The 15,000-nt window shown below is 42.1% G+C and overlaps 1 protein-coding gene across 1 annotated transcript in view; it reads right to left on the bottom strand.

Moving 5' to 3' along the window:
• The window catches only part of LOC135093585 (uncharacterized), a 136,799-nt gene that overhangs the window by 109,263 nt on the left and 12,536 nt on the right, over positions 1 to 15,000 (bottom strand). The window contains exons 3-4 of the mRNA XM_063992977.1: positions 653 to 665; positions 1 to 46 (exon numbers count right to left, since the gene is read on the bottom strand). The exon at positions 1 to 46 is cut by the window's left edge and continues 266 nt beyond it. Of these exons, the coding sequence (XP_063849047.1) occupies positions 1 to 46; positions 653 to 665 (59 nt within the window). The remainder of the gene's footprint in view (positions 47 to 652; positions 666 to 15,000) is intronic.

Genomic DNA, 15,000 nt, shown 5'->3' with positions numbered 1-15,000 from the left:
GGGTGGGAGGGTTCGGGTAGGAGGTTCGGGTGAGGGGGGTAGAGGGCTGGCAGGGAACACAGAGGCGCATTATCTGATGTTTTATGTATGGAGTCGGTGGGCGGGTCTTGGCGAGGCAGGGAGAGAATGAAATTTCAGTGGTATTTCTTTGCATTACCTATTTCTTTTTGCTCTGATTCCTGTTCATCAACGTGCTTGGAGTTAATATGACAGTGGCCGTAACAATATTCAAGTTGTTTTATTTATTTATTTTTTTGTTTTTTTATTTTTATTTTTTTTTAGGTAACTCATATTTGTCTTTGTTTAGGCTTATAAAGTTGACGTGGAGAAAAAGTTTGTGATATGAATAATGAACGCTCTCGTCGTTGTCATCCTCCCTCTCACTTCTTCCTCCAGCTTCTGTCTCCTTTCTCCTCCTCCTCCTCCTCCTCCTCCTCCTCCTCCTCCTCCTCCTCCTCCTCCTCCTCCTCCATTCCTCGTATTTTTATGGTCTTTTGAATGGAATATGCGACCGTCTAACATGAGAGAGAGAGAGAGAGAGAGAGAGAGAGAGAGAGAGAGAGAGAGAGAGAGAGAGAGAGAGAGAGAGAGAGAGAGAGAGAGAGAGAGAGAGAGAGAGAGAGAGAGAGAGAGAGAGAGAGCGCCTGCACACCCTCGACAGCACACTGTTGGTAACAGCATATTATGCATTCCTCAATGAGCACCAGTATTTTTTCACCCAGTATGTAAATGTCTTGAGAGAGGAAACAGGGCGGCGGTGTGGCGGCTGGTGTGTGTCAGTGCTGCTGCTGCCGCTGCCTCCTGTTGTTGTTGTTGTGTATTGGGGAACGGAAGACTCTCCTTCCCTGTCATCCTACACCGGTGTATTAGCGACCTTATTCTGAGACACTCCTTCCTGCACTTCCACTACTTTCAGAAGGCTCTGCTTGACGTCACACGGATTTTAAGGATGTTTTTACTGTTCTAGTGACAGATTAACGTTATTTATACATTATTAACAGGACAAACTCTCCTGATAGCTCGGCTAACCATCTCTGAGGCCTTTGAAAATTGTCGTAGTGAGCGAAGTGTTTATAAATGCGGCCTAATACTTTTATAAACTACTACGTATTACTACAAAAAAAATGTTTAATTGTTTCAAACCTTTTCTGGCAATAGGATATTTTAGCCCATAGTTTTGGTTGGGCGTTAATGCGTTGTGCAGCAGCGGCGGGATCCGCGTCATGTCGCCGCGTGTTACCAGCACAAATGGTGTTCAGTAACCAGCGTCACGCGCGTCATTCGCACATTAATAGTTTTCAGCGATGGTCGCGTCGCTAATAATGGTGTTGGTGTCGCCATTCGTGCCCTCACTGTCATTACTCGCGCCAACACTTGTTTTACTTCCGATACACTCATTGCGTAATTGTTGCTCGTGAAACACTAACATAAAACTGCGCCACTCCTGCCGCCGTGATGCCACGCGTGCGAGGCGCGTCGATACTTATTGTGGCCAAGAATTAACAATGTGCACTGAAAACTGTTCCACGCGACGCGCCGGAGAGACTGATCGCCTGCCTGCAGGTGGACGGTCCGCTCTCACGGGCTTAGCTGGACAACATAACCTTTGTAACCCAGAGCTTATGTACAGAAATAGAACGGTACACACACACACACACACACACACACACACACACACACACACACACACACACACACACACACACACACACACACACACACACACACACACACACACACACACACACACACACACACACACACACACACACACACACACACACACACACACACACACACACACACACACACACACACACACACACACACACACACACACACACACACACTCTCTCTCTCTCTCTCTCTCTCTCTCTCTCTCTCTCTCTCTCTCTCTCTCTCTCTCTCTCTCTCTCTCTCTCTCTCTCTCTCTCTCTCTCTCTCTCGTGTCTGTCTGGCTGTCTGTCTGACAGTTAATAACTACAGGGAATATGAGACGCTGAAATGTGTGTGTGTGTGTGTGTGTGTGTGTGTGTGTGTGTGTGTGTGTGTGTGTGTGTGTGTGTGTGTGTGTGTGTGTGTGTGTGTGTGTGTGTTTATTCTTAATTTCCAATGAATGCAATATCATGCAATGTAATAACTTACCTTGCATATTCTAGGTACACACACACACACACACACACACACACACACACACACACACACACACACACACACACACACACACACACACACACACACACACACACACACACACACACACGATGCAATTATCATTAGTATTACCAATACTTTTATCCTCTGAACACCAAATTCTTGTTTATTTTTTGAAGTAAATATAGTATGTCACTGTCTCTCTCTCTCTCTCTCTCTCTCTCTCTCTCTCTCTCTCTCTCTCTCTCTCTCTCTCTCTCTCTCTCTCTCTCTCTCTCTCTCTCTCTCTCTCTCTCTCTCTCTCTCTCTCTCTCTCTCTCTCTCTCTCTCTCTCTCTCTCTCTCTCTCTCTCTCTCTCTCTCTCATTCATTATTTAAATTCCATTGGTTGTTAGCTCCTGAATTTTAATGTTTTTTTTCTTTTCTCCTCTACCTTAGATTGTCTGAACTAATGCGTCTTTTTTTCTTTATCTTCATCCCTGTGGTAGATGCGTATTATCACTTTTTTTTTTTATCTACACTCTGCTACCCTTTCATCATCACATCATAATCTTCTTAGTTTCCCTTCTGGTCCTCCAACCCCATCATTATAATTATACTCTTCGGCCTCCTCCTCCTCCTCTTCTTCCTCCGCCACATTGTCCCAGTCCCCTCCCTCCAATCTCTCTTCCCGTCCCTTCATCTACATCTTTCACTTCCACCTCCACTATCTTCATTTACACTCCCCAACACCAGCTCTTTCACCACAGCCTCGCTCCCCCGTCACCCCATCTGCCCCCAACCATTGGCGGCTACCCACCATCGCACGGACTATCATCATTCCTGACCATCTATCCAGCCTGCTCTTTTTCTCAGTATCGGCTGTGAAAAAAAAGTCTTTTTATCCCTCCTGGCTCCTACACTATGACACATCTTTGAGGCCGCCAGACTGTCATGTGGCGCGAGGCAGGTGGAAAATTGGGTCATACCGGGTGACGGGGTAGTGGAGGGGTGGGGGTGGGTAAAGGTAATAGTGTGGGTGACGCATGCACGCTTTCATATAAGGATTAGTGGTGAGCTCTGTGTGTATGTCTTTCGCTCTCTCTCTCTCTCTCTCTCTCTCTCTCTCTCTCTCTCTCTCTCTCTCTCTCTCTCTCTCTCTCTCTCTCTCTCTCTCTCTCTCTCTCTCTCTCTCTCTCTCTCTCTCATGTTTCCTTTTCTTGCTCATCTACATTTTCTTTTCTTTTTTTAAGGGGTGCGTGCGAGTTGTAAGAGAGAGAGAGAGAGAGAGAGAGAGAGAGAGAGAGAGAGAGAGAGAGAGAGAGAGAGAGAGAGAGAGAGAGAGAGAGAGAGAGAGAGAGAGAGAGAGAGAGAGAGAGAGAGAGAGAGAGATCGACGGAGTATTTTCGGTCCATTTTTCATCATAGTTTTGTTTTCAATACCTGAGCGTCTCTCTCTCTCTCTCTCTCTCTCTCTCTCTCTCTCTCTCTCTCTCTCTCTCTCTCTCTCTCTCTCTCTCTCTCTCATCTCTTTCTCTCTCATCTCCTGCTTCGGACAAGATCCTTTCATCAGTATTTGCAGGATAATCTCGATATTTCATCTTTACTACCTTTTATTTTTGTCCCTTTCTACTTTTCAAAGGTTCCTCTTTATAATGTTTTTAATCTCGCTTTTTCCCTCTTCCATTGTTCGCTGTCGCCTTTGATATATTCTTCTCTTTTTGTGGCGAGGTGAGCTTTCGCTATTCTGTTGCTTCATTATTCATTCTCTCGTTTTTTTTTTTTGGTGGTTTTGCTGTTGTTGTTTTTCTGTAAGTCTTGTTTATTTGTGTTTATCTGAAGTTAGATTGATGCATTTTGTTTATTTTGTTTGTTTAATTGGTTTTTCTTTATTTATTTTGTCGGTCATTCATTTATCTATCCATTCACTTATTGTGTGTTTGTGTTAAATTTGTCATTAACGTTCTCATGGAATGGTGCAAAATTGTTTTACACACACACACACACACACACACACACACACACACACACACACACACACACACACACACACACACACACACACACACACACACACACACACACACACACACACACACACATTTTACTAAGTCATGGCAGTGATATTTTTATGGTGTCTTTTTTCCCTGATGTTTTTGTTCCAGAAATACGAGTATTCGTTACCTCTCTTTTCATCTCCACTTTATCTCTTTACCTCTCCTCCAATTTGTTCCTATTTGTTATTTTCAGCTAATTCTGATCGGGTTTTTCAATTCGTATCTATTTTCATTTTTTTTTTTTTTGTATATATATATTTCACTGTTTGCGTGTCCTTCGCTCTCTTCTATATTTACAATTAGATGATCAAATGAAAAGATAGTCTGCCCGTTTGACGACGCTTTACATATTTCCATCGCCAGCGTTCTTCCTTTTTTCCTCTTATAAATAATTACTTCCTCTTTTTCCCGGTGAGTAATTACCTGATGTGATATTTTATGCATGACCTTTGCCTGTGTTCCTCCCTCATATCAACACATGTTTTATAGAAGCTAGCAGTTTTATCTCTTCTTTCGTTTTTTTTTATTCTCTGCTTTTCCCTCGTCGCTCTTCCGGCCTTGATTACAGAAGGATTGAAGTGCTGTCATATAACTCGTTTCAACCTCGACTGTGAAAGGCGTGGGTGACGGACACTTTCCTTTGGTTTCTGTATTGTGACGCGCGTGTCAACTTCTTTTCATCGTAACAAAATCTATCATGTTTGTCAGGTGTGGTTACGTATAATTAGGTGGAAACAAGTGTCAGGTGTTGCCAGTTGTGTGTCATTTGTTATACTTTGAATGTGTACAGCGTATTGCTCCACTAATAATACTTCCTACATACGCCACAAATGCTCACTCGCCACTTGTGTATTCCACGTATGGCGTGTTTATGTAATCTACTTGTGTGTCTCTTTTTATGGCGCGTAACAAAGTAGAAGGAAATTACTGGTGTTCTCGCTGCGACAAAGGCGTGTGTGTGTGTGTGTGTGTGTGTGTGTGTGTGTGTGTGTGTGTGTGTGTGTGTGTGCGTGTGTGTGTGTGTGTGTGTGTCTACGCGCTGCCCATGTAAGTGTGAGAAACATCTACTGAACTTCCCGTCACGCGCTGCAATGAAGCGGAGTGACCACAAGAGTGAGAGGCGCCGCTAATTATTACGTACCTCAGCGCCTCACTCCGGGCACGTGACTCACTGGCGGCATAACAGCACGGCCATCACCGCACGCCAGGCTTGGCCACAGCGGGGCGCGTGTCGGTCGTGCGTTATGGAGGCACTTATCTATGGCTCGCCGCCTCTTAATTATGGCTTTATGACGCAGCTACGGAGCGCCAACGACCGATTATGGCGTAGGAACACAAGGTAAGCGAGCGGAAGGGAAGGGGGAAGGGGGGAATGGGGGACGGAACAGGGACGGGGTATTTTCCTCAGCATGGCGAATGTTTTATTACCTGACGAAATTGTGTTTGTAAGCGAGGTGAAATATGGGCATAACCTGGCGGACCCTTTATTTACAACACAGCAAACACTGAAATTGTCCGGCAGACACAGATTGCTCGCTCCAGTGTTGCCGCCACAGCCTTGCCCGCCTCCGCCTTACCGTCACCTGTACACCCACAATCTGTGCAGCGTGGCAGGTGTTTTGCAAAGTCAGGGTAGAGGTAACATGCCGCAACGTCGCCCGTGTCACCGTAACACACACTAATCTAACCTCATGCTAACACACACACGCACACACGTCTCATAACACGTCTTGACACCCAGCATGTTTCTCCATTTTAACATTATTTTCTATATTCTGTCTTGCATTGAAACTTTATATCACTGTTTCCTCCATTTCTGTCTCTGTTGTCTTTCCTTCCTATGCCATTGAACCAACTTCTTTCTTTTACTTCTGTTTTCATTTGTCTTCATCTCTTTCTTGTTCCCTCATTCCGTCCCTCATTCCTTACTTCACTCGTTGGGTCGTGTTTAAACTTTGCCCTAATCTTTTCCCAATTTAATTCTCATTTTTCTTCCTTTCGTCCCAACTAGTTCAACCAACCATGCTTCTTTTCCTCCTTTCCTTCCTCTCCTCATTCCCTTCTCTCCTCCTTTCATCTCTTTAAATTTCTTCCTTCGTTCATTCGTCCGTTTCCTTGTGTTCAGGCCCAACTCCTTTCTTTTCTGATTTCTTTCACTTCCATTTCTTTCTTAAGAGCAACCAAACCATTTTCTTTTTCCTCCAGATTCCCTTCCTTTATCGTATCCCTCTAGCTCCCCTCCCATTGCTTTCCTCCCCTCTCCCTTAACCTCATAACCCCCTTTCCTTTCTTTCCTCCTCCAATAACAGCACCAAACGCAACACAGAGAGAGAACAGACTGATGGAATACTGGGGTGATGGGACGGTGATGGGGTGATGGAGTGTTAGGGTGATGGGGTGATGCGGTTTAGACTCAACTCCACCTTCGTGACTCTCCAGGTATGATGAGTCACGGTTCACCTGGATTTGCGTGGCTGCTCTCAGTGCAAGACTCAGGTGAGCTAAGACACACATGATAACCTCACCTGATCTTAGACACACCTGGCATTTCCTCCTCCTACCTGTGTGATTTTGGGGCTTTTTGTTTTTCTGGGTATATATTTTTTTTTATCGTAAATCCGCTTGCATGTTTTCAGAATTTTTGTCCTCGATTCATATTTCTTTCCTCTGTTTTTTATTCTCGCGGATTTTAAGAGATTTTGATATTTTTTTTCATGAGTTATTGTTTCAGCTTTCTCTCTCTCTCTCTCTCTCTCTCTCTCTCTCTCTCTCTCTCTCTCTCTCTCTCTCTCTCTCTCTCTCTCTCTCTCTCTCTCTCTCTCTCTCTCTCTCTCTCTCTCTCTCTCTCTCTCTCTCTCTCTCTCTCTCTCTCTTAATCACGTGTCTCTTAACTAAACGCTGAAGGAAAATTAAGCTCGTTGAATTTAATCTCTCCACGCAAGCAAAATGTTTCCTTCGCTGCTGACTCCAACTTTTTAAAAAACAATTTCCATTTCGCTCTGCCGTTCCTTAAAATAAAATCCTATGAAAAAAAAAAAAATAGCAAGGAAGCCAAAATAACCAAGAAAACACAACATTCACACACACACACACACACACACACACACACACACACACGTCAGCTTAAGCGTGAATTTAAATAGATTGAGTGTACGTAACGTTAGTCGGTCAGTGAACTAGGCAGCCTTCTTGCCTTCTTCCCTCGCACATAAAAATGATGAAGTAAAATCGGTAATCATGACACCAGAAGAGCGTTGAAGAAGAAGAAGAAGAAGAAGAAGAAGAAGAAGAAGAAGAAGAAGTAGAAGTAGTAGTAGTAGTAGTAGTAGTAATAGAAGATGATAAAATAAACCTTAACACACACACACACACACACACACACACACACACACACACACACACACACACACACAAAAGCTTTCACCAAAAAATACATTTCAGGAACAAGATTTGCAATGATTAACTTAACCCTCCACCCCGCCCCGCCCCGCCCTGGCAGACCAGAGTAGATGGAGCTCCAGTCACTAGGCGCCTTACCCAGACAAAGAATATTATTATACCAAGGTAACCAGAAGCTTGAGGGAAGGATGCATGAGAGAGACAGAGGAGGTGGAAGAGGGGAAGGGAGAGGCAGTGAGGGAAGGAATAAAGGATTGTGGGAAATGAAGGATGAAGAAAAAGGGGATAAGGGCAAGAAGGGACGTAGGAGAACAGATTGGTGAGCTGTGGAGGAAATTGGAATAGGAGATAAAAAGAGAGAGGGAGTAAAGATAAGCAGGGAGGCACTGGGAAGGTTAGGTAGGATGGGGAATAGATGAAGGAAAAAAAGAGGGATAAAGAGGTGGAAAGGGTGAACGCAGAATTGGAATAGGGGAGAGAGAGAGAGAGAGAGAGAGAGAGAGAGAGAGAGAGAGAGAGAGAGAGAGAGAGAGAGAGAGAGAGAGAGAGAAATTTAAGAGGTTAGGGTGAAAAGATTGAAGACGTGAAAGTGAAGACGTGAAAAGGATCAAAACAAGGTAAGAAAGACTTAAAGGGAGGAATAAAAGAAAAAAAAGTGAATGGGAAAGTATAGGATAGATAGACAGTAAGAGGAATGGAGGAAGGAAAGAAAGTTGTTGAGTGGGAAGACGAAGGACAGAGAAGAAAAACATAAGTGGAGTGAGAGTGACTGGAGGAAAGGATGACGGGAAAAATGTAAAGAAAGAAGAATGTTATTGGGAAGGTATTTAGCGAAGAGAAGTGTTAAAAAGAGGGTAGAAAGGTAGGAGGAAGGTTAAGGGAAAGAGAGTCTGGGATAAAATAGAGATTAACAGCATAGATAGGAAAGAAAATTAAGAAGTTTTTAAGAAGAGGAAAGCAGTTTAAGAGGGAAATCGAAGTTAGGAAAATAGTTAAGGAAAAATAGCAAGAGAAGAAAAAGGTTCAAGGGAAAAATCGTAAAGAAATAAGAATATAGTAAAGGAATGAAGATTAAGAAGAACACTTAGGAAAAGAAAGACTAGAAGAGAAAGAAAGAAAAAAATGAAAATAAAGGACAAAAAAGGAGTGTGGGGGAAAGTGTAGACTAGATTCCCCTGTGCAGAAAACAAATTTAGCTTTGAATATCACCGCCAGGGGGGAGAGGGAGCGTGGGAGCGTGGGTAGGCGGCTCAGCGGGGCTCGAACTGAGGGTCACCAGGTCACGAGAAAAATTGGAACCCCAGTATTTATTTCACTAATTAATTTCTTTTTATTATGAGGTGGTGGTGGTGGTGGTGGTGGTGGTGGTGGTGGTGGTGCCTTGTGCGGAGATTGGATTGGGTGCGCTTGGGAGGCGTCTGGTCCATTGTGTGTGTGTGTGTGTGTGTGTGTGTGTGTGTGTGTGTGTGTGTGTGTGTGTGTGTGTGTGTGCGCAGAGTGCAGCCTTTGGTTCAGTTGATTGGTGGTGCTTCATTTAGGGTCTTCTCCATGGAGGAAATGAAGAGGAGGAGGAAGAGGAGGAGGAGAAGAGGGGAGAAAGGTGCAAGATGAACGAAACGTAATTTGTGAAATGAAACGTGGTGATGTGTGACTTTGTATAAAAAAAAAAATAAATAAAATAAATAAATAAATAATAATAATAATAAAATAAATAAAAATAAGTACAAGTATACACGATTCAGACTTTTAATCGTAAGATGAGGGCGAGGTCAATTCGTTTAATGGACTCTTTTATTTATTTCTTTTCCCTCCCAGCAATCCATCATATTCCTCTTCATCACTCGGACTCATCTCTTTATCGATATCCGGGAATTTACCTGCGCACCAGCTGGGAGTTAAGCAGTATTGAGGCAGGGGGCGGATCAGTGGGCGGGAGAAGATTGATATGTGCTGCAATGTGTGGACCTGAACGCAACTAACCTCGCATTTCTGAGTTAGGAGGTCACGGTTTGAAGATTAAGAGGTCATAGTTTGAGGAATGGGGGACATGTTGTTTAGTAAGGGTTTTATTATTATTATTTTCTTTTTTTTAATTTAACTGATAAGATTGTAATGTTTTAAAAGTCGGATTTTGAAGGATTTTTTGTTTATTTTTATTTATTTGTTTATTTTTTGTTTATTTTTTTTAAAGAACAATTTTTTAAGGTCGCACTTTTGAAGGATTTTCGTTTATTAATTTACTTATTTATTTTTTTGAATGAAAAGATCATAGTTTCAAATAAGGTAACTTTTTTCTTGCTTTAATTTCTGTGGTCATAACTATTGTCGGGTCCACATATTTGAGTCATGAATGTGTGGAATGTGCGAAGGGTTAATGAGAATGAACCAAGTATGATGAATTTGTAAAAGATATATGAGTAGAATGTTTGGCATGGAGTGACTGGAAGTAAACAGGTGAATTAATCCCGAGTGAAGTACAAATTATAGATGTTTTATACAGATAGGCGAAAAAAAAAAAACGTACTTGATGGAAAATAAACAGTTAAATGGGAGTAGTATTGAGTTTGAAGTACAAGAAATAAAGAAGATTGATGCAATAACAGACGAAGTGCATGCATAGCCACATTACAAAGACTGATAAAGCAAGAAAGTCCACAAAATTTAAAAATAATTTTGCAAAGACGATTGAGCTAAAGAGAAGTAAATGATAATACCTTGAGATCTGTATTAATAGGTAAGATGTAAGCAGTGTAGCAGGGTAAACTGAAGTAAACATAGGCAAATGCACAAAGGAAGTAGAGGGAGAGGAAAACAATGCTGGGAATAACAGAGGGAACTGATAATGTTAACAAAAATGAAGTGTTATGTAAATAGAGGTGGAAAGGGAGAAAGAGGGGAAGCAGAGTCCAATATACTAATGGAACAAAGGATTTAAATAATAATGAATGGAGGAAAGAAATTCAAGGCATACACACACACACACACACACACACACACACACACACACACACACACACACACACACACACACACACACACACACACACACACACACACACACACACAGAGAGAGAGAGAGAGAGAGAGAGAGAGAGAGAGAGAGAGAGAGAGAGAGAGAGAGAGAGAGAGAGAGAGAGAGAGAGAGAGAGAGAGATAAAAAAATTACAAAAGGGTAGAATTTCTCTCCCCTGCGTTTCTCTCTCTCTCTCTCTCTCTCTCTCTCTCTCTCTCTCTCTCTCTCTCTCTCTCTCTCTCTCTCTCTCTCTCTCTCTCTCTCTCTCTTTGTCCCCCACTGCATCATCAATAAGACATTGGTGGTCTGTCATCTCTCTCTCCAATCCTCTTGCTTACACATCATTAGTCAGGGCGCTTGTCTTCCTTTTTCCCTCTCCCTTCTCCCCTTTCTCCCTCCCCACTCTTCTTTCTCGTCTGCGTTCTCCTGCAGTCCTTCCCCCCGATCCTTCCCCCTCACTGTTTTTCACCATGCATTTTTGTGTTATTTTTCACCTCCTCGTCAACAAGTCCATCAATTCGGATTCATGTGGGTTTCTCGGAAGTTTAGGGTCATCTTTTTTTCTGTTTTTCTCTGCTGCTTTTGTACTGTCACATTCTCCGTACCTTCCCTGTAATATCTCTTCTGTGATTCATACTTCACACCTACTCATTTTTCTTCACTTTTTTTCCAACTCCCCTCATTGGTGATACATTTTTTTCATTTAGTCCTCCTACACACAAACACACTTCTGAATGAATACTATTGGCACTGTGTTCTTCCCTCTCACGTAGACACCTAATCTTCACTCCTCTCTTCCCTCCCCACAACTCAGTCTCTCATCACCTCACAGTGTCAGCGAAAAAAAAAAGAAAAGAAAAGAAAAAAGAAAAAAAAAAGAAAGAAAGGCTGTGGTTGTTGACATTGTTTCTCTTAAACTGTTCATGAAGGGATTGGAGGAAATTTTTAAAGGGCTTGGTAAGGAAAAAAGTGAAGTAGCTATCATGTTTAAAAAGTGTTGATTGATTGGCATTGTTGTTGTCACAGTTTTTGTTGTTGTTGTTGTTGTTGTAGTAGGGATCTATAGATTTTTTTTTATTATTTTTTTCGTTGTCTTCAATTTATAAACCACACTCATTTCTCTCTCCTTCACTCTTTCAGCACACCCGCTCTTCATTTTTCATCCTTTTCACACCTTAATTATCCAATATCACCCTCACTTGTTTATATTCATACTGATTTTTATTATTCTTTACCCCTTCCTCATCTTCCTGCACCTTTCATCTTTATCATTTCACCTTTACTTTCTCATCTTTCTGCCTTCTCACTCTTTATCCCTGTTCTCCTTCACTCCTTATAGAATAGATTTAAATAAACTAGAATCAGTGCTAAGAATTTATAGATAACAATGAAAGATGATACAAATTTAAGTGCTCAATAATTTCTTTTGCACATTAAGGAAATGATAAAAATGTAAGCAATATGTTTAAAGTTTTTGGAGATTTGTTTTAAGGTTGTTTTGGTTGCTGCCTTTTGTGGTCATAAAGTGTTTGTTTTGTGGAGTACAGTAATGCTTTAATGTTTAGTATGCTGCAAATGTTTGTGGTCAATTAACTAACTAGAATACGTTCCTTTTGTCTCCTTACTTTATATTCTTTTATGTTATGTTCTGTCACCTTCACACCATGCACATCCCTTCATCCTTCACATTACAACATTATCCCCTATCACACTCACTTCATTTCTAAACCCTTCTGTCCCTCACCATCCTTCCCTATTGCACGCACACACTCCTTCACAATTCCAGCCTAAACCTCAAGCTCATCCTGGTCTAGTCTTACATACACTCCTCTTTAGTCTTGCCCATCCTTGTCTCAGCCAGTCTCTCCCGGTCCATCTTGCGTCAGTCCAAGGAAACCCACTCGAGACACAGGCAGGAAGACGTTAGGAGATCCGTGTTCACCAACTAACGAGGAACACAGGAGGGAGGGGGGACACAGGCAGGCAGGGGAGGAAGGGAAGGTAAGAGGTCTAGAGCAGAAAGGGAGGGGAGAGAGAGAGAGAGAGAGAGAGAGAGAGAGAGAGAGAGAGAGAGAGAGAGAGAGAGAGAGAGAGAGAGAGAGAGAGAGAGAGAGAGAGAGAGAGAGAGGTGGGGGGAAGGAAACCGACCGTGAAAGAGTTATTGAGGTTACGTCATTAATATACCTACTTTTGGTTAGTGTTGTTGTTGTTCTTGTTGTTGTTGTTGTTGTTGTTGTTGTTGTTGTTGTTGTTGTTGTTGTTGTTGTTATCACCATTATCATCTTACTACTACTACTACTACTACTACTACTACTACTACTACTACTACTACTACTACTACTTCTATTGATTTATTCATTTACACATTCGCACTGTCCATGATTCTTTTCTTTATTTTCCTATCCAGTATAATTTCTCGCAAGGAATTAAAGTTAGCAAGTTTTCCTTTAACACGAATATACACGAGTGGTTCCCCCGACACGTAACAAGAACACAGATTCACTTTACCTAAGGAACCATGATAATAATTTACACGTGAGATGCAAATTACCTTAATACAACAGCAAGGAAGAAGAGAGTGAAGCAAGAGAGGGAGGAGGAGGAGAAGGTGGAGGAGGAGGAGGAGGAAGAGGAGGAGGAGGAGGAGGAGGAGGAGGAGGAGTGTCTGGTATCCTCACAACTCCATCGTCTCAAATCCGAGACGAGAGATAAACCAAGTCTGGGTTCAGAGAGAGAGAGAGAGAGAGAGAGAGAGAGAGAGAGAGAGAGAGAGAGAGAGAGAGAGAGAGAGAGAGAGAGAGAGAGAGAGAGAGAGAGAGGATGAAAGCAAAGGCTGCAGATGGAAGGTAACTGGAGAAATGAAAGAAGGAGATAGAAAGTAAAAGGACGAGCAATAAGTAAGAAGAAAGTCGTGAAAGGACGGATTGGGAGATGAGAGGTGGAAGAAAAGAATAAAGAATAAAATGAAAGGCTCTTAAAAAAAAAACTACTTTTCCCTCATTCTCTCCCTTCATTTTTTTTTTTTTCCATTATCTTAATTTTTATATCGACCTTGAGTTTCCTCCTCCTCCTCCTCCTCCTCCTCCTCCTCCTCCTCCTCCTCCTCCTCCTCCTCCTCCTCCTCCTCCTCCACATCACACTGTCTATATAGGTAAAGAAAATAACCTCCTCCTAATGGCAGATGGTGATAAATATATATATAAAAAATAATCACTAAATTAATGCGTGAATGTTTTGTTGATAACCTCCCTCAGTTTTGACACTTTTTTTGGCTTCGTATTAAACCAAGTTGATTCGAGTTTGCTCTCTCTCTCTCTCTCTCTCTCTCTCTCTCTCTCTCTCTCTCTCTCTCTCTCTCTCTCTCTCTCTCTCTCTCTCTCTCTCTCTCTCTTGTGTTTTTGTTCACTGGAAAATGTGGTTGTTTATACTTTCGTGATTAAAAAATACAGACGCCCTCCAGACTATTACTTAGTTTCATTAGTTAATCATAGTAAGCAAGATACGGTTGTGTTGAATGAGTAACTAGATTTTCGGCGTCTTGATAAGCAAATAAATCATCGCAAAATAAAATAAATAATCTATTGATACTTACGTCGAATATGTTGGGTTAGGCTCTGTTAGGTTAGGTTAGGTTAGGTTAGCAAATGCATCACCCTTAACTTAATAAAATAATGTGTAACTTGTGCCTTGGTCTTAGAAGAGTGAAGTGATCTATTAACTGGAGAGAGAGAGAGAGAGAGAGAGAGAGAGAGAGAGAGAGAGAGAGAGAGAGAGAGAGAGAGAGAGAGAGAGAGAGAGAGAGAGAGAGAGAGAGGATATGTTCAGGCAACTACCTCTAACAAGAAAATCAAGAAATGATTGAAGATTATGATTTTTAACTCTCTCTCTCTCTCTCTCTCTCTCTCTCTCTCTCTCTCTCTCTCTCTCTCTCTCTCTCTCTCTCTCTCTCTCTCTCTCTCTCTCTCTCTCTCTCTCTCTCTCGGTTAATTTCCTAAGCCTACAAATCTTACGTCTAACCACAACTTTGATGAAACATATTTACTTTTCGAAAACGAGTCTCCCCTCTTCCCTCTCCCCTCTCCTCTCTCCTCTCTCCTCTCCCCTATGTATCCCTCGCATTCCCCCTCTCCGCTCCTCTCACCTTTCCTTTCACCGTTGATAAATGACGTGTGACCGGAGTTGAGATAAAATAACCTTATCTTCCCCTCACACAAAGACCATTTTCCTGTGTAAACAAACTGGAGATGAGCAGAGGGGTTGTAGTAGTAGTAGTAGTAGTAGTAGTAGTAGTAGTAGTAGTAGTAGTACAACTTTAACATACCACATAGTACAGTAGAAAGCCTTAATAATAGTAATAGTAGTAGCAGTAGTAGTAGTAGTAGTTACAGCAGCAGTGGCGT

This window comes from Scylla paramamosain, chromosome 43 (genome assembly GCF_035594125.1).
Source record: "Scylla paramamosain isolate STU-SP2022 chromosome 43, ASM3559412v1, whole genome shotgun sequence".
NCBI lineage: Eukaryota > Metazoa > Arthropoda > Malacostraca > Decapoda > Portunidae > Scylla > Scylla paramamosain.
This window is presented reverse-complemented; position numbering and strand designations above follow the sequence as displayed.